This window comes from Topomyia yanbarensis, chromosome 2 (genome assembly GCF_030247195.1).
Source record: "Topomyia yanbarensis strain Yona2022 chromosome 2, ASM3024719v1, whole genome shotgun sequence".
NCBI classification, from domain to species: Eukaryota; Metazoa; Arthropoda; class Insecta; order Diptera; family Culicidae; genus Topomyia; species Topomyia yanbarensis.
In genome coordinates, this window is record NC_080671.1 from 222,882,062 (window position 1) to 222,908,686 (window position 26,625).

The 26,625-nt window shown below is 38.9% G+C and overlaps 1 protein-coding gene across 1 annotated transcript in view; it reads left to right on the forward strand.

Moving 5' to 3' along the window:
* Positions 1-26,625, forward strand: part of LOC131678308 (neuroligin-1-like) — a 1,556,576-nt gene that overhangs the window by 715,393 nt on the left and 814,558 nt on the right. Inside the window, exons 3-4 of the mRNA XM_058958378.1 lie at positions 25,146-25,334; positions 25,552-25,747. Of these exons, the coding sequence (XP_058814361.1) occupies positions 25,196-25,334; positions 25,552-25,747 (335 nt within the window). The 5' untranslated portion in view covers positions 25,146-25,195. The remainder of the gene's footprint in view (positions 1-25,145; positions 25,335-25,551; positions 25,748-26,625) is intronic.

The following is a 26,625-nucleotide window of genomic DNA, read 5'->3' on the forward strand; positions in this document are numbered from 1 at the left end:
AGCAGTTCTATGTTTCATTAAATCAATTTTAACTTCGCTTCCTATTAAATAAAAACCCTTATTACAGTACATCTCTACAAAAACGAGCTCAATTTGAAAATAAATCTGAGGATTATGATTGATTACAGAACTCTGAAATTTTCTATTGGAATGTTTTCAGGCAGGAATTTGATATTGATGCAATTGGACAACTGTGAAATCAAAACCAATAGATCAGTTACATATCAGGACCCCATTCCTACAATTTATCAAACGTCCTCATGATGTCTACAACAACAGGTTATCAATCTACGGATCAGATAATTGTTATTGTAATATTGAATTAAATCAGTCAGCATCAATAAATTTTCAACTTCAATCCAATTTTTTTTGTTGGGTGTGGGGGGGGGGAGTGTTGTATGGTGGTAAACCCCAAAACCTTCTCGTGGCTACGCCGTTGCTTGTAGTTATTTATTTCGCTTTTCATTTTCCGATATTTTTCAGATCGATCCGATGGTTATAAGTTAGAAAAATTGCAGTCAGAAGGTTCGTACAAATGAACATTTTTGCACTGATAAGTTATCAAGTTCCTTCCAGACAACTTGGAAGTATTCGGTGATTATTTCTAGCGGTTGTAGATAGAAAAATGAAATACAAAATTCGTTTTATTGAAATAATGTTTGGGCTATTTCAATGGATTATTACTATATTGAACAATAAATAGGCGACAAAGAGTAATCCACAAACAACAAGCCATAACTTTTAAAGTATTCAAAATAGATATTTGAAGTCTTCAGTAAAGTTATTCGCAAAAGTAAGAGCTACAAATTTGCTGAAGACATCATTTCTATATAATCACTTTCAAGAAAATTTGTGAAAATATCTCACTCATAGGGGGATTAATCAGCAAAAGCACAATACCAAAAGAAAGGGAATATTGCCTTCATTAAATTCTCCGAAGATACTATTGACCTAAAATAAGCCGTTTTGGCGTTAATAATAGATTACATGTTTTTGGTCATATTTCTGGCAATGGGAAATGATAAAAATCTTTCGTCCGCATTTAATGTTAAATATCTCTTTTGACAATAGTTCGATTTAAACAATCTATAGCTTGTTCGAAAGGAATTCGTTGAAGCTATCTAAAAACATATAAATTGTTAATCTATATTGTCAATTTCGGCAGATAATTTAAAAAAAACTGCAAAAAACGCCATTTTTACGCATTCAAACATTCATATCTTGGAAACTAAACATCAGAATCAAAAACAAATTAATAGCGTTCATACTGTTTTTTAGTTCTTTCATTTAAAATTGGTTTGGATAAGATCGGTTCAACCATTGCTGAGAAACACGAATGAGAATTTGTCCGTTACATACACACACACAGACACACACACAGACATTGTCCCAAATCGTCGAGCTGAGTCGATTGGTATATAAGACTCGGCCCTCCGGGCCTCGGAAAAAAATCTTGAAAGTTTGAGCGAATTCTATACATTTATTTTATAAGAAATGTAAAATGTCTTACTCCACTATCTGGGGCTAGGTGTCATTCTAAAATCTAAACTATCTCCCATGTAACGAAACTATGTAAGGTTTGCACGCTTATAACTACGCTATTACTAGATGGATTTTAATCATTCATGCACCAACCGATTCAGAATCACCTAACTTAAATATTGGTAATAATTTAATATCTCCCCAATAAAATTAGACTTTTGGAAATTGGTAAAATTAAAAAGTTCACGAAAAACGGGAAAATTACCATTCGGGAGGCAGATTTCTCAGACACAGCCGTCCATAGAGGGCAGCTTAGTGCCACAATGAAACACTAAAAGTCATAAATAGAAGCGACGCATGTCCGTTTAAATCAGTTGTTGCTCTTATCCCATACGAGCAACATCGTCTCCGGGTGATGCAATAAGCGCTGTCGATTTTCGGCGACGTTGGCATTTGCACACACTCGCACCTAAGTGACTAAACCATATACGGTTAGTTTATAAATAGAGGTGACGCGTACACGTTTGAATCAGTTTTTGTTCTTATGTCGAACGGGTAAGATCATGGCTGCAGCGTCTGGGCGCTACAATAAGCGGTAGATGCTATTCATTTTCGGCAGCGGTGGCCCTGTACAGATTTTTCGGGTACCAGCACGGTGTCACAGAATGATTTGCAAAGCGGGTGGGTGGGGTGGTTTGGATTTAATTCAATACGGTGTGTGCTGCTTAAGTGTTGCGTTTGAAAAAAATATATTTATTTTTATGCATCCATGTGCGTTGTAACTTGTTAATCCATGTTTACGGCGCTTTGTAGCTGCTTAGGGTAAAGAGCCTATTGGTTTTCATATGTTTCATATTTCTTGAGCGTTTTTTCAAAACGTCATATCTGCAATGAGTTACTCTCTTTGTTTACTTTCTCTTCTGTTAATAATTCGGTCATTTTAACATTTATCCCTCAACTCTTTGCATAATATGCTAGTTAAAACCACCGTCTTTCGATCAGTTCTGTAAAATAAGTGAAAAGTGTTATAGTGACGCCGTAAAAATCGAAAGAGAAAGTAAACAAAGAGAGTAACTCATTGCAGATATGACGTTTTGAAAAAACGCTCAAGATTTCGGTTATATGTGATATATATATATATATATATATATATATATATATATATATATATATATATATATATATATATATATATATATATATATATATATATATATATATATATATATATATATATATATATATATATATATATATATATATATATATATATATATATATATATATATATATATATATATATATATATATATATATATATATATATATATATATATATATATCGGTTATATGTTTTTTATCAGTAAGGCATCTGACAACGTGCTTCTGTAGTTATTGCACTGTTCAACCTCATGATGGGGGGAGATTCAATACCAGAGCTCACGAAGCAATGAAAATCAATAGAGGCACCGCTCGACACATACGGATTTCCCTTGAGAAAATGGGCGTCTAATGACGCTCAATTACTATCATACATTCCAAACGAAAACTTAGAACAGGTAATCACGATTGGTGATCAAGACGTAATAAAAACATTAGGCGTAGCATGGTCACCACGCGACGACACATTCAGATTCCCAGTAGAAGATGTGCCATCTAACAACTCGAAAATAACGAAGCGCCAACTCGCTTCGGAAGTACTACGATTGTACAATCCCTTGGGCATCATGCAGCCCATTATCATAACGGCCAAAATCCTTCTTCAAGGCCTTTGGAAAACTAAACTGAAATGGGATGACGAAATCCCAGTCGAAACCTTACATGAATGACAGAAACTCAAGCGAACACTGCCGAAACTAGCGAACTTGGCCATCCCGCGACAGGCGGTTCCAAGTAACCATCAATATTTAGAATTGCACGGTTTTTCCGATGCATCCAACGTCGCCTATAGCTGCGCGATATATGCTTAATATGGTAACTTGTGTGAAAGAGTGCGTAAACATTAATTGGTTAAATCGTGTGAAATACTTTACTTTTCGTTGAAAACTTTGTGGGCGCCTATTGCTAATCGAAATATCATTCAGATAAGTATAGTGTGTAGTCATACAGACTATTATTGTTCTGTGATTTTCAGATTTCATTTCGCTGCGGCTGGCTTTATAAGCTTGCCCGCAGTGGAAGACGCAGTGTTATATTGTTCTTTTGTATTGACCCGCTTCTCCAGCTGTAGTTTAATTTGCCTATAATGAGCGGCCTGTGTGCAAGGTGTACGAGCACGGTGAGTCTCGCCGAAGGCCTTGTTGTATGTCTTTTTTGCGGTGATAAATATCATCAAAAATGTTCCGGGTTAACAAAGGCCATGGTAAATTGGGTGGCTGATAATGCAAGTCTTTGCTACAAGTGTGCGAAGTGTTTATCAGATCAGTCTTCTGGTGTGCAGGATGTCAGTTCGATATCCATTGAGTTGAATAAGAAGTTGGAACAATTCGCTTCCATTTCTGAGTCTCTCACTGATACCCGAAAAAACATCGATGCACAGATAAACATCGCAGTAGAAAACGGAATAGAAAAATTGATCAGGTCTTTCAACAACTCTCTCGAGAGTAAATTGGCTAGCTTGGAAAACAGTGTTGCCAAAAAGTTGGAAGATTTGAAAAGTTGTTTAAATGAAAATGTTAAGCGTGAAATTGAATTAGTTGGAATGAACAGAAAGAGGAATTTTAGTAATAGGAAGGTTCATTCTGAATCTGACGGGAATCCCAGTAGAAAACGAAAAATTTTGACGAATAAAGAAGATGAACCGATGTTAATTGAAATAGACGATGATGGAAATAATGACGAGGTTTTTGATAAAAATAGTAGAATTACTTACGCGAATGTTTTGTCGGGAGCTACTGGGACGAATAAAATTAGAACTAAACGTAAGGCTCGCCCGGTCATTGTAATTAAACCAGTCGAGCCGTTGCAATCGAGTGACGACACGAGGAATGCATTAAAAAATAAATTAGATCCAAAGGTGCACAAATTAGCAACTTTAAAAACGGTAAAGATGGCTCGATTATTGTGGAGTGTGCAACTCGGGATAATATTGAATCGGTGAAAGAAAACATTTTAAGCAATCTGGGTGAAAAGTATAATGCTGTTATACCGATACCCGGTAAACCGAAGTTGAAAATAATGGGGATGAGTGATCGATACTCTGAGGAAGTTTTCGTTGACTTATTAAAGAATCAGAATGAGGGCATTCCGGTCGATTTTGTTAAAGTTGTTGCCAATTTTGAAAATCCACGCTTCAAATATAACAAATACAATGTTATAATTGAAGTTGATAAGAACACTTATAGCGGCCTGATGTCAGCCCGTACGGTGAACATCGGTTGGGATAGGTGTTCTGTTTTAGAGGCCTTTAACGTGCTGCGCTGCTTCAACTGTGGAGAATATGGTCATAAGAGTACGGGATGCGTTAATAAAGAAACATGCTCCAGATGTAATGGAGCACATAGAACATCTGAATGCTCGTCAACTGATTTTAAATGTGTAAATTGTATAAAAAAGAATAGTGAACGCAAAATGAATTTGGACGTAAACCATGCGGCATTTAGTAAGCAGTGTTCAGTATATCGGAGACTGCTAGAATCTAAAAAAAGCAACGTTTTGTTGAGTGAATAGCAACTAACAAACGGGAGGCTGTCTGAAATATTATGTTTAAATATAGCTGGGTTGTCTACAAACTTTGTTGCAATGCGACATCTTGTAGAAAACAAACGTCCATTGTTGGTTTTTCTATCAGAAACACATATTGTTGATGCTGATGCATTTGATCAGTATAGCATTCCGGGTTATAAAGTTGCTTTTTGCCTATCTCATTCCAGACATACCGGTGGAGTTGCTATTTACGCCAAAGAATCGATTAAATTCAACGTGCGGTTAAACGAAGCAGTTGATAATAATTGGTTCTTGGGTATATCAGTTGAAAGAGGCATGCAGATGGGAAACTTTGCAGTAGTATACCATTCTCCTAGTTCTAGCGATCGACGATTTTTAGAAATTTTAGAAAACTGGTGGGAGAATTTCGTTGATTTAAACAAACTTAATGTAATTTCGGGCGATTTCAATATTGATTGGCTCAACGATCAAAATTCGAATCAGTTGAAGCAGTTGGCTGAGTTTTTCAATTTCAAGCAAACGGTTAGTGAGTTTACAAGAATTTCCAGACACAGTAGAACATTGATAGATCACGTGTATTCCAATTTTGATGGGGTTTATTCGTATGTAGAGGCCGATTGTAAAATTTCAGATCATGAGACAATTTCAATTTAACTGGAGAATGAACCAAACCGTGAGGAGGATAAAGTTAAAATTAAGTGCTGGAAAAGATATTCGAAACAAGCCATGTCTCAACTGGTTTCGAGAAGCCTGGATTTTACGGAATTGAATGGAAATTTGGATAACAGGCAGCTGTTCTAACTAATGTGTTAAAAGAGTGTACAAATAGTTTAGTTTCTCAAAAGTATGTTAATTTAAATAACTCGAACAGCTGCTACTCTTTACATCTTTTGCGCCTGAAACGTAAAAGGGATAAAAAGTACAAGAAATTTTGCAGAACTAATAGTGAACGTCTTTGGAATGGGTACACACACGCGCGAAATATTTATTCACGAGCTTTGAAAAAGACCAAATGTGAGTACATTCAAAGGAAGATCGATCAACATCAAAACAACAGCAAAGAGTTTTGGAAAATCCTAAAGAATTTAATTAAACCTAAACCTAGTTCCTCGCAGTCCATAACTTTTAACGCGGTAGAAGAACAATCTGAGCAAATAATAGCTGAAAAATTGAACAGTTATTTCGTTAACAGTGTCCAACTGATCAATCAAAGTATTGAGCTGGTCAGTGAACCTGCGGAAATAACACAGCCGATTAATATAAACTGTAGATTTGATGGATTTCACCCAATCACTTTTGAACAATTGAAAGATATTTGTTTTTCTTTGGGAAAATCGGCTGGTATCGATAATGTAAACGCAAAAGTGATACAGGATTGCTTTCATGTCATCGGACACGATCTGCTGGACCTTGTAAATGAATCGCTACAAACTGGGCACGTGCCGACAGTTTGGAAGGAATCACTTGTGATTCCTATTCCCAAAGTTACTGGGACGGATAAAGCCGAAGAGTACCGCCCCATTACATGTTGCACACATTAGAGAAAATTTTAGAACTTGTTGTTAAGGGCCAGCTGATGAGTTATTTGAATAATAATAATTTGCTAATTCCGGAGCAATCGGGATACCGAGAGGGACACTCTTGCGAAACCGCTTTGAATCTAGTGTTAGCAAAATGGAAAGAGAAAATCGAGGTTAAAGAGACTATTTTTGCTGTATTTTTGGATCTGAAACGCGCTTTTGAGACAATTTCGAGACCGTTACTTTTGAAAACTTTAGAGCGATTTGGTATCGGAGGGATAGCACATAAGTGGTTTGAAAACTATTTATGTGATAGAACTCAGAAAACTAGTTTCAACGATTTTGTATCTAGTCCTCTCGGCAATCCTCTTGGAGTGGCGCAAGGTAGTGTCTTAGGTCCTATTTTATTTATTATGTATATAAATGGCGAGTTTTACGATTTTGTGACTTAAATTTGTTTGCTGACGACACTGTTCTGTTCATTGCAGCTAAGGATATAGATGAAGCCGTGGCGCATTTGAACGAAGATTTGCATTCCCTTGCTCGTTGGTTAAAATTTAAACAATTAAAGTTAAATGTTGCTAAAACTAAATATATGATTATCTCTTCGGCTAATAATAGGCCTGACGTTAACGTTGAAATAAATGGTGAGACTATTGATCGCGTTAGTGAATTAAAATATCTTGGAATAATCATTGATGACAAGTTAACCTTTAAGTCTCACATCGACAATGTCATCAAAAAGATTGCTAAAAAGTATGGTATATTGTGTCGTCTTAAAAATGATTTAACAATTAGTAGTAAAATTTTATTATATAAATCTATTGTTTCACCACATATTGACTTCTGCCCATCCATTTTGTTTCTTGCCAATCAAACACAAATATTGAGGTTACAGCGATTGCAAAATAGAATCATGCGATTAATTTTAAAATGTAACAGATACACTTCCTCTAGTTTCATGCTAAGCGCATTACAATGGCTCTCTGTGAAGCAAAGAATTTATTACTTAACAATGGTGTTCATTTTTAAAATTATTAATGGAATGCTGCCTCGATATTTGTGTGATCGAATTGAAAGAGGAAGTGATTTGCATAGGTACAACACTAGAAACGCGTCGGATGCAAGAACACCAAACTTTTTATTTAGTAGATCACAGAACTCCTTGTTGTACAAAGGAATAAGTTTTTTCAATTCGATGCCTAGGCATATTAAACGTGCAGCAACATTAGCGGAGTTCAAAACACTATGTATTTCACACGTAAAATCTGCTTTGTAGACAGATTTTTTGAATTTTTATATTTTGGAGTTATTTGAATAACTATGTAATACCACGAAGATTGAATTTTTTTTCTCTTCTATTATTTGCATTTAGTCACACTAAGTTATTATATTCGCTATGATGATGATGGATTTTTGTTACTTGTTTATTAAAGTTATTAAAAAATAATGAGATGTCTACAAAAGTCTGAGCCACGCGCGCGCTAAGCAGATAGAGACTAACTTGAAATCGAACATGGTGACCAGCACTAAAAGCTCATCGGGTTGAATCGAAGCTTTTAGACTTTTGTTGTGTTCAGGGTCTGATTTGATGATGGAGTTGTGTTGACTTTGCTCGACAATAGAGTTAATTTCGGTTATTGCTGCGATAGTGGTAATAACGGAGTTAGCTCGTTTAGTATGGGGCTTGATGACTCCTTCTGATAACTACTAGATATCGGGTTCAATTCCTGATCAATCAAGGATGTTCTCGGATAGGAGTATCCCTTAATTGCCTTGGGTTAATGGTAGGAAACTTTCAATAAAGGGGTCTGATGTGGATGATATAACTCGACCGGACTCTGCACTGCCACTAGGCTCGTCACTGCTCACCTTAGCAGGTGGTAGTACCGATGTCTTGGTCAGGCGGGAGGAGTCTTACAGAGAATTATCGGAAATGGAAGCTATTGGGTTCAATTCCCGATTCTATCAAGTATCTTCCCGGAATGGAAATTTTCTTGATGGACCCTGGTTGTTGGCGGATTATTCGAAATGTATCTGGTTACGTTTTTTTGAAGGAAAGGCTATGTCTGCAAATTGAACCAGTCCGTTTCTTTTTGTTAACTGTTTTTGTTATGGATCAAAATATTAATTATCTTTTAGATAAATCGTTCAGCTCACACCTTTGTGGGGGTATGAGGTGGGACCATCATCATCATCATGCTTACGCCATAGATCTCAATGGACACAAGTCCATGAATTTGCTATGCGCAAAATCAAGAGTTACGCCTTTGAAAGGAATTACTCTCCCACGGAAAGAATGCTTAGGAGCAAAGTTACTGGCTGAACTAATGACAAGGGTCGTTAGCAACGTTCCGCACCAAGTGCAAAATATTCGCTATTGGTGTGACTCAAAGGTGGTCTTGGCTTGGATTAAATCCAACAAGCCACATAAGGAAATCTATGTACGCAATCGAATCAATGCTATCCAAACACTAACGAAAAAAGAAGACTGGCAATACGTGCCAACTGACAAAAATCCGGCAGATATTGTCTCTCGAGGGGTGTCTGTAGACCAGCTACTCACCACCAAAACGGAAATGTGGCTCCACGCCTCGGAATATGCACTCCAACCTGAACACATTTCGCAATTCCACGTAATCGAACTAGAACAGACGAGTGCAGAAACACAACATGAAGAAACTAAGAAAATCGAAACCGAGGATTTAATCCAAAGTTACCCACACCATAACTCCTTCAAGAAAACACGACGGCATTTCGCCCTACTTAACCGAGCAATGAACAATTTTCTATCTAAATCGACGGCAGCTAAGCGCCGAGGAATCAATAAAGAATTAGTCTCAGGACCAATCACACTCAACGAATTAGAAGCCGGAACGAAACTACTAATCAAGCATATGCAGTTCATCTGCCATCCAAACGAATTATGTAACCTGCAAGAAAATGCAGCGCCTACCAAGCAAGGCCCTCTCCAAAGTCTAAGTCCTGTCATAGAGGATGGGCTAATCAAAATTATGGGCAGGATCAGTTTAGCTGATTTGCCACAATCTCAACGATGCCCCACGTGGATCCCACGGGAGCACTTCTTCACGAAAATAATCCTAGAACACATTCATCGACAAACCCTGCACGCTGGGTTTGAAACCTTAATAGCAGAATTCCAACGCAACTATTGGATGCGCAATCTACGAAAGACGGCCAGAGCAGTCAGTAAGGCATCTGACAACGTGCTTCTGTAGTTATTGCACTGTTCAGTAGCGTAGTATTTTATATAGGAGAGTACACTCAGGTTTTTACGCGGATTTTGAAATTTACGCGGTTTTCATTTACGCGTTTTTTGAAATTTACGCGGTTTTCATTTACACGGCCTGTATCCCCTGCGTAAAAAACCTGAGTGTAATTGCATCGGAAACAATCACATTCCCAGCAGAACTTTTTGTTTTCTAATTTCAAACACTTGTTTCGTACTGCACCAAACGGAAAATTTTAAAACAGAACTTACCGTCCCAGCAGCAGTTTAAGCGGGTGTTCTTTTTCGATTCAAATTCAAGCCATGTCTTAAGCGTTACTGGACTTAAAATTGTTTTCCCAGTTTATCCAATCAGAGTATCTGTCCTGCCCTATGTATTTAAAACACAGTTCTAATTGCGTTTTAAAGTTTACAACAAATTGAACGTTTGGGTATATTAACCTAAATTTAAAAAAAATCTGTTTTAAATTATGAAACAAACCGCTGTACTGAAGATATAATTATGACAGTCCTATTACCACATAAAACACCTACATAACAAAAAACGCTGCAGAATTGGTTCAACAATACAATGTTTACACTACAGAGTTATAACATGTAATAATAATTAGCAACAAGAAAAATGTCACCAAGATAGCATAAAAACCCGTTTTAACTGGTAGTGCGAACGTTGTATAACAATGTAATTTATCAAATAATTTCCTTTTTTCCACCACTAATCTATCAAGAAATACTTAACCTTAAGATTGTTTACTTAAGTTCATTAGTACATTATTGAAAATTCAAATGGAAAATGAAATTTCATATTTCATGGAGAATCTGTATATTTCCGTTGGCGGGCGTGGGCTTCCTCATCACAGTTCTCAATATGGAACTTTTCTTTTCAATATATTTTCTGGACAGACCAGCCTATTTTTACCAGATGGATCAGCCAAATAATGCCAATCACCTAGTGCGATACTTGATGAATTAGTAGATTACCGTTAAAAGACCTTTGTTTGTTGCTGATTTTGATTGATGCCTCACCGGCACGAACCCGGTCTCGAGGCACCAATCACCGTATGAACTACAGCATTGGCCCAAACCCAATGCCGTTCTTTGAGGTGTGATATGTGATTTATGAAATTAAACACATTCTACTTGAGTGTCCAGAAGGGAACTGATTTGATTTTATTTCACATTTATTTACAGAGTTGTTTAAACCTCGAGCTGGTTCCGTCGATTTGCTGATTCAAGCGCTTTTAGCCGCTTGCCGTTTCGACGCCATCTCCATATGATGATGACGACGATGATGAAGAATGCACCGTCCAGAGAATACGATGCGACGTCGTGTGCGCTGATAGTATTTTGTATGATTACATCGTCTCCGAACGGCCACATCGCGTAGAGTTGCGTACTTCGTTGAAATTGGATAACTGTTGCAGAGCGATGGCGGCGCGCATACTTTTTATGGCCCTCCGTGCGGATGTTTGTGGTACCCGTTTATGCTGAGAACGGGTATTTCGATTGTTTTAAAAACGCTACGATAAAGCGCTTTTCGTTTGTTTGCGGCAACATTGTCGTGGGGTGGTGCTTTACTTTGTGTCACACCATTTTCTCCCCCCTTTGGAGCGGAGCCGCCCGCTCCAAATCGTGTCGTTTCGGCTGGAAGGTGAGAGGTCACCGTCTAAACTTTGAGAGTTTTCATTCGTGTTAAGAGTTTCATTTTCTTTGATGGAGGGTTCTATTGGCAGGGGAGCCAACAGCCTTACATTTCTTTTGTAGAGATTGGTTCCTACGCGAACTGTACCCACTCGTACAATTCCGTCTTCACCAGCGTGCGTTTTGATGACAATTCCCATGGGCCACTTTGCCACAGGGGTGCTGTCATCACCAATTAAGACGATCTAACCAACTTGCAAATTCGGATGCTGTTTGGTCCACTTAGTTGCACATCTTAAGTGCTGTAGATATTAATTTTTCCATTTCTGCCAGAATTGCAGTGTCTGTGATTGAATGCGTTTCCATCGAATTGATAAGTTTCTTTCATCTGTGGCCTTGTATGGGATTGGAAGCGCTGTCATGGGCCTTCCTATGAGGAAGTGACCTGGGGTTAGTGATTCTGGTGCGTCAGGATCCGATAGAATCGAATATAGAGGTCGGGAGTTCATTATCGCCGTGACATGGTAAAATACTGTTTGAAGTTCCAAAATGTTAAAACTTGCTCCTCGTGCTGCTGCCGTGAATAATCGCTTGGCGACCTTTATGTTAGCTTCCCAGAGCCCTCCGAAGTTGGGGCTCCTGGGGGGGATGAATGAGGATCGTATGCCTTGCTCTGCGGCTACTCCTTTTAGTTCATTTTAAAATAGTTCGTCGTTATAAATTTTCCTTAGCTCAGCAAGCTCGCGGCTCGCTCCTACAAAGTTGCGCTCGTTATCTGAGTAAATGATTTCGGGCCTACCGCGCAACGATACAAATCGCATTAGCGCGGCCATGAATGCGTTGGTCGATTGATTTTCGACCACTTCGATGTGGGTTGCTTTCGTTGAGAAGCATACGAAAATGCATGCGTATGCTATTATTCTTGATTTGGCTCGCTTACTTGGTAGTACTTCGAATGGCCCACACAGAACGACGCCTGTATGGGTGAAAGCGGGTGATGGGTTCACCCTAGGCCTGGGCAATTGGCCTATCCTTTGTTGTAGTTGGCGCGGTCTTGCCCGCGCGCATAAGATGCATTTGTGTACGACTGCTCTGGCCGTCTTTCGTAGATTGCGCATCCAATAGTTGCGTTGGAATTCTGCTATTAAGGTTTCAAACCCAGCGTGCAGGGTTTGTCGATGAATGTGTTCTAGGATTATTTTCGTGAAGAAGTGCTCCCGTGGGATCTACGTGGGGCATCGTTGAGATTGTGGCAAATCAGCTAAACTGATCCTGCCCATAATTTTGATTAGCCCATCCTCTATGACAGGACTTAGACTTTGGAGAGGGCCTTGCTTGGTAGGCGCTCCATTTTCTTGCAGGTTACATAATTCGTTTGGATGGCAGATGAACTGCATATGCTTGATTAGTAGTTTCGTTCCGGCTTCTAATTCGTTGAGTGTGATTGGTCCTGAGACTAATTCTTTATTGATTCCTCGGCGCTTAGCTGCCGTCGATTTAGATAGAAAATTGTTCATTGCTCGGTTAAGTAGGGCGAAATGCCGTCGTGTTTTCTTGAAGGAGTTATGGTGTGGGTAACTTTGGATTAAATCCTCGGTTTCGATTTTCTTAGTTTCTTCATGTTGTGTTTCTGCACTCGTCTGTTCTAGTTCGATTACGTGGAATTGCAAAATGTGTTCAGGTTGGAGTGCATATTCCGAGGCGTGGAGCCACATTTCCGTTTTGGTGGTGAGTAGCTGGTCTACAGACACCCCTCGAGAGACAATATCTGCCGGATTTTTGTCAGTTGGCACGTATTGCCAGTCTTCTTTTTTCGTTAGTGTTTGGATAGCATTGATTCGATTGCGTACATAGATTTCCTTATGTGGCTTGTTGGATTTAATCCAAGCCAAGACCACCTTTGAGTCACACCAATAGCGAATATTTTGCACTTGGTGCGGAACGTTGCTAACGACCCTTGTCATTAGTTCAGCCAGTAACTTTGCTCCTAAGCATTCTTTCCGTGGGAGAGTAATTCCTTTCAAAGGCGTAACTCTTGATTTTGCGCATAGCAAATTCATGGACTTGTGTCCATTGAGATCTATGGCGTAAGCATATATCGCGCAGCTATAGGCGACGTTGGATGCATCGGAAAAACCGTGCAATTCTAAATATTGATGGTTACTTGGAACCGCCTGTCGCGGGATGGCCAAGTTCGCTAGTTTCGGCAGTGTTCGCTTGAGTTTCTGCCATTCATGTAAGGTTTCGACTGGGATTTCGTCATCCCATTTCAGTTTAGTTTTCCAAAGGCCTTGAAGAAGGATTTTGGCCGTTATGATAATGGGCTGCATGATGCCCAAGGGATCGTACAATCGTAGTACTTCCGAAGCGAGTTGGCGCTTCGTTATTTTCGAGTTGTTAGATGGCACATCTTCTACTGGGAATCTGAATGTGTCGTCGCGTGGTGACCATGCTACGCCTAATGTTTTTATTACGTCTTGATCACCAATCGTGATTACCTGTTCTAAGTTTTCGTTTGGAATGTATGATAGTAATTGAGCGTCATTAGACGCCCATTTCCTCAAGGGAAATCCGTATGTGTCGAGCGGTGCCTCTATTGATTTTCATTGCTTCGTGAGCTCTGGTATTGAATCTCCCCCCATCATGAGGTTGGCTACGTAGAAACATCGTTGAATTAATTCTGCGGTTTGGGGGCTCGTTGATTTGATTTCTTCTCCTACTTGGTAAAGCGCCCGGCAGGCCAGGAAGGAAGAAGCGGCTTCTCCGTACGTTACAGTTGTCAAGCGGTATGCTTGAATTTCTTCATTGGTTTGTGCTCTCCACAGGATGCATTGCATCCACGTGTCATCGTCATGGACGTTGATTTGCCTGTACATTTTGGCAATATCGGCTATTACCACCTTGTCGTGGCATCTGAAATCCAGCAGCAGATCAAATAAATCTCGCTGAATCACTGGCCCGCACCTTTGCAGGTCGTTCAATGATCGGTTGTTTGATGTATTAGCGCTAGCATCAAACACCACTCTTAATTTCGTGGAAGTGGACTCTGCTTTTATTACGCAGGAGTGTGGTATGAAGTACTGGACTTTGGCTAGGTCGTTTGGTGATATGAGCTTCATGTGGCCCAGGTCTAGGTATTCTCTAAGGAATTCTCGATATTCTTCATATAGATCAGGGTTCATAATGAGTCGTCGTTCAAGTGACAGAAGGCGTCTTCTAGCTTGTTGATAAGAAAGCCCTAGCAGTTCGGGCTCTCCGTTCATAGGAATTCGGACGATGAATTTTCCATCCGAGCCTACCGTAGTGTTTTTGCGAAAATGATCTTCGCATTCATTTGAGCTTGAGTTAGTTGCACCAACTTCATCGTGGTTCCAAAATTGCTTGAATAGGTAATCTAGTTTATCGTGATGCTCGTCATCACGTTCGTCATGGTTTTCCACTTTCACAGATACTACCGCTAGAGTGGCCTTTGGTTTAATGTGCGTAGAGACTAGTCCTCCGACTAGCCATCCGAGTGCTGATTCTTGAAAAGTAGGGCCGGTTGCCAGTTTAGTACACCTGGGGCCCAAAATTTGAAAGAATATTCTCGCTCCGAGTAATATTTCCACTCCTCTTTTCTTGTAAAACGTTGGATCTGCCAACGTAAGTCCGGTTGGCACCTTTATGGATTCGGGTTTCATCTGCACGTTTGGTTGGTCTTCCAGTACTTTGGGCACCACCATCATTTCAATAATAGCTTGGAATTTTCCGCATCTAGATGCCCTCTTTGTTATTATTTTCTTACTCGTGTTGATACATCCACCCACACCTTTTATGGTGAGGTGATCGTCATGCTGGGGTAACCCAAGTGCTTGGGCTGCTTCTTCAGTTATAGTTTCGATTTGGCTGCCGGAATCCAGCAGACATCTGAGTTGGTACCACGCCGTGGCACCCTTTACGTTGATTTCAGCTGTGGCCAGAAATACATATTCCTGGCTTAGTCACTTCGAAGGGCCCGCGGCCATCTCGAGCATTACCTTGTTAGGCTCCCTTTTGTCATTAGATCCAGTGGGCTTAGGTTCTCGCTGCTCGTGTAGCAATGAGTGATGAGTGCCATTACATTCATGGCATCGATGTGGTGATTTACATCCTTTTGTGATATGTCCCCTTCCGAGGCAATTGAAGCATCGTCCTTCTTTCGATACTAATTGCTTCCTTTGGGGGACGCTGAGATTGGTGTAGCTTGGACACGAATAGATGGTGTGTCCACTTTCACTACACCCGAAACATGGGCGTGAATCCACTACTTTGGTGCTAGCCAAAGCTGCGGTCTTTGTTGGTGGTCGGGGCTTGTTTTGCCCTTCGTCGTGCTGCTGACACGCCAGTTGGTTGGCACGTCTTTCAAGTTCGGTTTTGAACTCGACCCATGGATAGACCTTGTGAATATCCAATCGTTCCTCCAATTTTGAGACGGTAGCATCGTCTAACTTGCTTTTGACGACACTGACGATTAGCCCGTTTGTGACGTAATCGAGCCCGCTGGTTTCGTTCGTTATTTGTTTTGCGGCATGGACCGTCATGTCCACCGCATCGATAAGTGCCATTATTGCCTTGGCACTGGGGTTGTTCGCTTTCTTCATGCGAATCAGTTTAGCAAAATAGCCCTCAAAGGCTACCCGTTTCTTGTAGAAGCGTTCTTCGAGCTTTGCCCAGGCTTCGGCAAAGCTAACACCCGAATTTTCGAGTGCCTCCATGGTATTTAGAGAGGGCTCATACCGCTCTAAGCATTTGTTCAGAAATGCGAATTTATCCGCATCTTTGTGTAGTGTCAGTATGCGCTTTTCAAAGCGGCTTTTGAAGGCCAGCCACTCAGTGGGCGAGCCTGTAAATCGCGGCAGCTCGATTCTTGGTAGATGGTCTGCACGCGCCGTAGGGTTCATCGTCTGGTCGAGTGGGGCTTGCATCATTTGTCCCGACTTGTTCGTGTTTAAAAGTTTTTCGAGACTTACCTTGACTCGCAGGTAGGAGGCCATTAGGGGCGCCTTCCTTTTTGAGGGCCCACCAATGCCTTCCAGTTTGAGGAGTACGCTAGACGCCTGCGTATACAGGCCGTTCAGCATTGCAATGCGCGTTTTCACTTCAATTTGCGGTGGCTGGTCTTCACTTTCGCCAAGCCGAACCGCTTCGTCATAAATATTCTTCAGACCGCCCTCAAGAGCGGTCAATTGATTTTTTAAAACGTCCGCCGTTGCGGCACGTTCCTGTTCAATTTCACTCATCGTTATTGTTCTTCGTTAACACTGTGTTATTTAACCTCAGCTTAGGAGGACTTTTCGTCACTTGGTTCACTCCGCCGGCAGTTTGTAGCACTATGCCGAAGGGTTTTCGCTTCGTTGTCACTGGCTCGCGATACGAGCTGCACTATTACACACGGCCTTTGCGTGCCGGCGCACCTGATTTAGTTACATCCACCGCACTCGGGCGGCAGCTCATTAAGTTAGGTGGGTGGTTTTATGCCACCCCACACGCGGACTGCACTCAGGCAGTGGTTCACTGGCTCATAATTGAACAGCATCATTTCACGCAGCTCTTATCACTTGCCGACGTGTTCTTTGTTCGTTGCATGGCCCGCACCCGGCCGGCATTTCAATGCAATTTGTTGTTCAATTCATTCACTTCAATGGGGTGGTCTGATGCCACCTCGCACTATGTATCGTATTTAGCCTCTTAAGGCTCACTTTCGTTAGTAGCTGGCGGCGGCTGAGTAGGAACATCCCGCACTATGTTCCACTCAATTTGGTCGATGATAGAGTTTCTTAGGTTTAGCAGCGAGCTTTTGTATACAAATCCCATTTTTCCGCGGATGGCCGCGCCGGATGCCATCTCGAAATGGGTTTCAGTTAGCTTAATTAATGCCCACGCTTCCGTAGTGGACACGGGAGATACTTTCACTCTGTCGAGAGTGTCATGCATTAACAGCATGCACTTCGTAAATAACTTATTTTGATTGCCCTGCTCGCTCATTGTCACAAGTTTTCCGCTGTAAGCGGCCTTTTTTCACACTAATTTGTCACTCGGATCACTTTTCTTCGCGCGCGAAGTGACCCGATCACGTCGGGGTCACCAAAATGTTTGTTGCTGATTTTGATTGATGCCTCACCGGCACGAACCCGGTCTCGAGGCACCAATCACCGTATGAACTACAGCATTGGCCCAAACCCAATGCCGTTCTTTGAGGTGTGATATGTGATTTATGAAATTAAACACATTCTACTTGAGTGTCCAGAAGGGAACTGATTTGATTTTATTTCACATTTATTTACAGAGTTGTTTAAACCTCGAGCTGGTTCCGTCGATTTGCTGATTCAAGCGCTTTTAGCCTCTTGCCGTTTCGACGCCATCTCCATATGATGATGACGACGATGATGAAGAATGCACCGTCCAGAGAATACGATGCGACGTCGTGTGCGCTGATAGTATTTTGTATGATTACGTCGTCTCCGAACGGCCACATCGCGTAGAGTTGCGTACTTCGTTGAAATTGGAGAACTGTTGCAGAGCGATGGCGGCGCGCATACTTTTTATGGCCCTCCGTGCGGATGTTTGTGGTACCCGTTTATGCTGAGAACGGGTATTTCGATTGTTTTAAAAACGCTACGATAAAGCGCTTTTCGTTTGTTTGCTGCAACATTGTCTTGGTGTGGTGCTTTACTTTGTGTCACACCAACCTTCAATAAATAATGTTTTAATGGGGAGGGTATACAGCAAATTGTAACATATGAAAACAGGCGAGTGAGCAAGAACGTGAGGCGATATGTGTGATAGATAAAATTCATTTGCACGCTCTTGAAAAAAGCTACATTTTTAATGTCACCGTGGTCGTGTCCTGTACACAACCCTTTAATTTTTTTGTGCCTCCCCTCACTGGAAAGCAGATAGGAAGGCAAATCAAACTACAATTCAGATAAAGTTTGATCGGAAGAATGTTTTAAACATGTTTTTTGGTTGCCTTCTCTACCTACGTGCGCGTGGGACCAAGATACACACTAAAGAGCCTCTTTATTTCTACTCTTTGTGGCGTGCAGCCATGGAGTAGAATACACGTGTGGGAGCAATACGCATCGGAGTGAAGAGGTTTATTATGAAAGAGAAGAGCGGTGGTTCGCATGAAAAGTGCAAAGAGCGTTTGTTGTTCTTCTCTTTATTTGCTCTGAGGTGCATAACATCCCTGTGCAAGACTAGAAACTGTTTTCATCCCACCTCTAGTTGGGTGCCTACTTCTCGTGAGTTCTGCAAACTAATCCAATAGTGAAATGTGTAAGAAATGTCTCATCTCACTGCTAGGTGGATTAAATCGGCTTTTTCTTATGCCTTTATTCGCGTGATTTTTATTTTTCACAACACTCTTCGTCAAGTCTCTTGAATGGGGGAGCAAAAAATAATATTTGCGTTTTCCATATTACACCCACTAAAAACTGTTCATTTTACTGCTTAAGGTTGCACAGAGAAAGCGCAAAATTCGCAAACGAAAAAAGCAGTTTTTTCCACACCGTATGTCAGATATGTTATTTTTAAACAGTCGTGCTGATTGAACGATTTCGTCGTGATAGTAGCAAAGCATCAGTAATAGAGTAATAAATTACTATGGTATATCACCATGCGCATATTAAAATCAAAATTTCGTCCTCATTTTATTGGCCTCATGCCGAATTTTATCACCAGACGTGGATTCAATTTCCCTTGAATGCTTGATAAACAAGGCTTCTATTAAGATTGTTGTTTATATGTATAACATGTATTGCCTTGATTCGGTTACCTGTTAATTTTACCCATAGTCTTGTACTAAAAACAAGTAGCGCATTGGCTTGTTCCGAACAGTACAACGCATCAGAATACAAATATATTTCTTCGCCAGTCATCATTCTGCGAAGATGAAATTGTAGTCATCTTCGCCAATAGTTGTAAACGATCATCGCTATGGTGAGGAATGGTTTGCTGATTCGTTTATTCGTCATTCACTTCATAGCTTCCTCGTGCAGTTCATTCGTCGCTCGATGACTAGGAAGGCAAGAACGTATGGATAAGGCATTCGGAAAAACACGGATTGGCCGTCGGTTTCATTCGTGGGTGAATATCAACAGCAACTTGAATATAAGAGCGAAGAACGATATGGGTCGAATGCAGCTGATTCATATTCACCGTGCTTCGTTGCGATGAAGATTCTAAAGCAGAATTTACACCTATCCGATCCGTTTCAGTGCCGGTTCAGTTCCGTGCAAGGACGCCAAAATTCTTTCATACACTTCAAATGCAAGCATTCACACTTGTCCGGGACGGCGCCGTGCCGGACAAGTGTGAACGCTTGCATTTGATTTGTATGAAAGAATATTGGCGTCCGTGCACGGAACTGAACCGGCACTGAAACGGATCGGATAGGTGTAAATTCGGCTTAAAGCACCATTGGTTCGGACATCATAGGGTTACCAGTTTATATGGGAATTTGCTGACCACACTCAGCCATCTCTGAGAAAATTGAGTGATATTATTTGACACACACATATATACACACAGACATTTTGCGATCTCGACGAACTGAATCGAATGGGATATGACACTTCGCCCTCCGGGCCTCTGTTTTAAAATCGATTTTTAGAGTAATTGCATAGCCTTTCTTTATATGAGAAAGGCATAAAGGATGAAAAATTGCGTTTTCCGCTTATTCCTAGTACGTCAGGATCAGTTTTTATAAGCATTTGAAGATTTCTGTGTAATGAAAAATGGCTTTTTCCGTTTGTGTCTAGTATGTCAGGATCGGTTTTTATGAGCATTTGAAGATTTTTGAATCTTTTTAAAAGTTGTTTTTAATATCATTATCAACAACATTACAGCAGTAATTATTTCCAAGAGAATTAATTACCAAAATTGTTTTTTTCAAGAGCTGCTCTGTATTATATTATATAATTTCTTTGAAGACATGTTGGTGGTTTCGAAATAATGTGATCTTGGCCGTGAAAAAAACTGGCTTCAAACCTTTATATCGAAATTCACGACCTAAAAAGTGCATAACTTGATAACGCGGCATTGTGAACTAATTACGCCATCCATTTAGCGCTCACATGTACGTCATAAATAGCCCCTTATTTCACTTTTTTTATTTTGCTAAGTTTTCAATCCCACCGCGTGGCTATTTTTATAATTGATAATACAAAAAATCTTTAAACGCACTTTAAAGCCTATTCTGACATATTAGAAATAAAATGATATCGCCATTTTTCATCCATTTCCTTTATTCTCTCTAAGAAAAAACAATATGCAGTCTCAACCCACTCAAGTTTTTTGACAAGTAACGATGTAAATGTTGAATTAAAATAAATCCCTCATTTTAGAAAATGCGATAAATGTGATGTTTTATTGTTGAAAAAGCCTCTGATATCAATCTGAATTAATGATATTTCGTTGAAAGTAAATAAAACTGGTTAATTTTTTACTTTTATATCAAATTCAAGAAGTGTGCAAAGCAGCCCCCAGCTAGTCCACTTAAAATGTTTTTAAACGCTATATGCACAACTTTTTGCCTTTCTCATATAGAAAGGTTATGCAATCACTCTGAAAAACGTCAGCCTAATCCCGGCCCGGAGGGCCGAGTGTCATATCCCATTCGACTCAGTTCGTCGAGATCGGAAAAAGTCTGTATGTGTGTGTATGTGTGTATGTGTGTGTGTATGTGTGTGTATGTATGTGCGTATGTGTCAAATAATGTCACTCATTTTTCTCAGAGATGGCTGGACCGATTTGCCCAAACTTGAACTTTGGATCGATCGGAATTCTGGTTCCGGAATTACGGGTTTCAGAGTGCGGCCACACAGAAATTTCTCATATAAACTATAGGAAAAATTAAAAATAGAATTTTTATTTTTGATGCTAAATGTGTTCAAGGTGCATGAAACGTCGAGATTTGATGCAAACTCGAAAAAAAATTTGACGACAATTCACTTTTTTGAATTTTGGCACATTTTTGCCTTTCTCATATAGAAAGGTTATGCAATCACTCTGAAAAACGTCAACCTAATCCCGGCAATTTTTTTTTCGACTCGCATAAGGTTTCTGGATTTTAACAGAGGCGTAGTTGATGGTTTACGGAGAGGGGTTACACCCCCCCCCCCTCTACTGTTCACTCTCCTCCTTTAAAAATCTCCTTAAATCACCCCTCAGAACACCACCCCATCCAGCCCTCATACCCCTCCCTTTCAACCCCATCATCTTTAAACCACCACTATATCACAAAGCATACCAATTTAAGCTGGGGAATCGTTCGTTCATGGGACTTTCACCCTCCTCACATACCCACCCCCGCATGACAAAATGAGTTAGCAAGCAGATAACATTGATCTAATGCTGGTTAGACGAATGGAGTATGATATTTTTTTGTTTCAAGTGTTTCACCGTCGAAACGTAGCTCATCAAGTTCGTGGCTGGCATGCCATTGTGTATAAGTGCAAAGTGTACTAAGAATGTAATGGACATTTCCACAATTATGTTGAACATAAAAAGCCTCCGTGCCATAGTTTAGAGAAATGAGAAAGGCACAATTGCACCGCTAGGTGGATTAAAACAGGTTTTTATGTGTGAACCAATTCTGCTCATATTTCGCATAAATAACACATGCATGATGACGATAAATCTGTGCTGATATGTACAAATCCATCGATTATTAAAGGAGTTATAATTCTTCAAAATTGAAAAATTGAAAAAAGTGCGCAAAGATACCCCGCACGACGGTATGCCATATGAAATATTTTTGATACACCCGCTGTGTTGGCAAAAAAATTATTTTTGGCATTTAATTCGATCAATCGAACTTTGAGCAGCTATAACTTGTTTTAGAGACATTCTGACACCATACATCCAACGGCAAAATTGTGCTACATATTCTGGACTACACTTCTATCTAATTGTTGGCATACTGTGGGAAGAATTGTAGTCTGTAGAATTGAAAATACAAAAAAGTAGGTTTTCCCATACAAATTTCAAACGCAATGCGCTACGCCGGATCAAAACCAATCGACCCCAAATTTTGCACAGTTATTTGGGACCCTAAATGTATCCAAAAAAGTGCTGCGCTGAAAAAACGTTATATATATATATATATATATATATATATATATATATATATATATATATATATATATATATATATATATATATATATATATATATATATATATATATATATATATATATATATATATATATATATATATATATATATATATATATATATATATATATATATATATATATATATATATATATATATATATATATATGTATATTAGAACACTCCACATTTTGAAAAAGTTTTGAAATATACATGGGTCAGCCCAGATTTTTGTTCTACGTGTGAATTTAAGAAGTTTCGCCAAACATGACTTAATTTGGACATGATTTAGAGGTGTCTCCAATCAAAAATCGTGTTTTTGCTATGTTTCCATAGTAAGATCACTTACACTCTGATTTAATAGGCCCTACATGCCCACATATCATCAAATGTTGTTCCTTAGACATATCTTAACATGTTTTAACAGATGAACATAGCTCTAATTGCAATAGAAAATTTGTTAACTGAATTTTTATATAGAAAATAATTTCAAAACCAAGGAAAAATACTACTAATTTTTCTTGTTTTTGATATACTTTTCTATATTCAAAACCAGTTAACAAATTTTCTATTGTGATTAGAGCTATGTTCACCTGTTAAAACATGTTAAGATATATCTAAGGAACAACATTTGATGATATGTGGGCTAGGGTGGGGCATTGTTATATGGAAAAACGTAAGCTTAACCTAATCAACCGAGCACAGCACTTTTTTGGTTCCAATTGGGGTCCCAAACAACTGTACAAAATTTGGGGTCGATTGGATTTGACCCGGCGTAGCGCATTGCGTTTGAAATTTGTATGGAAATTAGTATGGGAAAACCTACCTACCTAATGTTGTATAATAATTCATCTGAACATTCCAACTCGATAAGATTTCAGTTATTTCAGTTCAAATTTCTATATTTAAAAGTCCGCCCCCCCTCTCCCCTCACTACACCCTATTGCTAAACTACCTATGCCCATGAAATTGAGCTAAGGCTTTTGAATAATTCATCCAAACATACCAATGTGGTAAATCTAAAGTATATGATGTTATTTTGGTATGCTATATGAAATATCATTAGTACACCCGCAGTGTTGGCAAAAAAAAAGTTTTTTGGCAATTAATTCGATCTATCGAACTTTGAACAGCTATAACTTGTTGTAGAGACATTCTAGCACCATGCATCCTTCAGCAGAGTTGTTCATCGTGTCCTGGACTACACTTCTATCTAATTGTTGGTATACTGCAGAAAGAATTGTAGTCTGTAAAATTGAAAATGCAAAAAAGTAGTCCCATACTAATTTCCATACAAATTTCGAACGCAATGCGCTACGCCGGGTTAAATCCAATCGACCCCAAATTTTGCACAGTTGTTTGGGATCCCAAATGGAACCAAAAAAGTGCTGTGCTGAAACGATCATTTTGCCCCACCCTAATGTGGGCATGTAGGGCCTATTAAAACAGAGTGCAAGTGATCTTACTATGGAAACATAGCAAAAACACGATTTTTGATTGGAGACACCTCTAAATCATGTCCAAATTAACCCATTCATACACATGTTGTTTGTGGACAACAACGTTTTTAAATAGATATAACTTTTGATTGAGGCAAGATTTGCTCACAAAAACAAGTAAGGCTAATTAATGTGACTATCGCCTTCCATTTGAGTAATAACAGTTACAAGGATCAGCTCTAGAACTGAAGTTATTGCAATTGGTCTGATTGGACTCCGATGGAGCAGTGCTGCCAGGGACAGTTTACGTTTACAACGGAAAATGATTTTTTCATATATCTTCGTTATGGTGCAATATTATTAAAAACTGATAAAACGTATCAATTTAGACTGTCGTTGGCTACGTTTTCCATGCAATTGGACTATTGTATATATTCAAGGAGAATTGTATTGAGCATTGGAAGGTAAAAATTGAACAGCTTCTAGCACTGCCAGGGAAGCACCTATCTTTATGAAAATAGACTTTTCGTGTTTCATTATCTCACCGTTTTCAAGAAAAAATAGTTTTGAAACCCTACAAGCACTAGAAAAAAGTTGGGCATGAAAGGGTTAAGTCATGTTTGGCGAAGCTTAGCAAAACACGATTTTTGATTGGAGACACCTCTAAATCATGTCCAAATTAAGTCATTTTTGGCGAAACTTCTTAAATTCACACGTAGAACAAAAATCTGGGCTGACCCATGTTTATTTCAACTTTTTCAAAATGTGGAGAGGTCTAATATATATATATATATATATATATATATATATATATATATATATATATATATATATATATATATATATATATATATATATATATATATATATATATATATATATATATATATATATATATATATATATATATATATATATATATATATATATATATATATATATATATATATATATATATATATATATATATATATATATATATATATATATATCGCATAATTCGATTCTAGGGTTTCTGAAAACAGGATCTAAAGGCAGTGCGCAAGGAAATTTCGGATTAATGGATTTGGTTGCTGCTTTACACTGGTTGAGAGAGAATCTGTCAGCGTTTCATGGTGATCCATCTCGAATTACGTTGATGGGCCATGGAACTGGAGCAGCCTTGGCGAATATTTTAGTTGTTTCACCTGTTGCTAGTGGTATGTATATTTGCACAATCTTTTCTAGGAGCTGTTGTTTTCATACATTTTATCATTTGTTTTGATAGGAACTGTTAAATGTATAGAATACCTAAAAATCAATGAAGGATAAAAACACATCTTACCACACTATGTTTAATAAACAAAATGAAATGCTATATTTCCTAATTATCGTCTGCTTCTCTTTTTCCATTATGTAATTACATATATACCATAGATTTAATACATCGTGTAATTCTATTGAGTGGTTCAGCCTTGTCACCATGGGCAATACAGAAAGATCCCTTAGGAGTGAAAAAAATAGTCGCCGAACAAACCGCTTGTCAACTTGATTTAGTAACTGATGACTTGGCGCCATGTCTACGAACGAAACCCGTTAGTGAACTTCTTCAGATCTCCACTGAGAACCCAAGGTTATTATCATTATAAATCATTAATATTAGTTCATGTTGTATCCAATCTATCTTTCATCAACTGTTGCTATAGGTGAATGTAAAACCCATACCGTTCTGGTAAAACGGAATTTAAAAACCCACAGAAACTCAGAGAGCTAAGTACAGTGACACAATCTCATTTTCGTACACCGTTATGCGGAATGCTTATATGCATTTTACAAGTAAAAAATTAGTTTTCGAGACATTTTAATTATGTAGAAATAGTTTTCTAGACAGCATAGGGAAGATACAATAATTATCTTTGTACTACAAATGCTCATTTAAAAAAAAACAATCACAATTCTAAAGACAGTTAAATATACACGCAATATCATATTCGAACAGCACACATATTTTTTTTAATTAGTTCGTAAAAAAGTGTTCGTTATTTGGGATTTAGTTCGTAAAAAAAGTTTGCTTCACATTCTTATTAATATTCGTTGGTTTAGCAATATTCTCAATAACCCTAGCAAAATGAGTATTTTTGGAACGGGCATGACAAGTAGATGCTGAAAATGTACAATTAGAACTGTTTTGAAATCTAAGATGGCGACTTCCGGTTGAGCAATATTCTTGATAACCCTAACAATATGGGTATTTTTGGAACGGGCTTGAAAAGTAAATGCTGAAAATGGACAATTAAAACCGTTTTGAAATCTAAGATGGCGACTTTCGGTTGAACAATATTTTCGATAACCCTAACAATATGGATGTTTTTGGAATAGAAGATGCTGAAAATGGACAATTGGAACCTTTTCCAAGTCCAATATGACGATTGTCGGTTGAGCAATATTCTTGATAACGAACAATATGGGTTCTATTTCCGTTATGCACTCGTTAACCCAATCACGAAAATA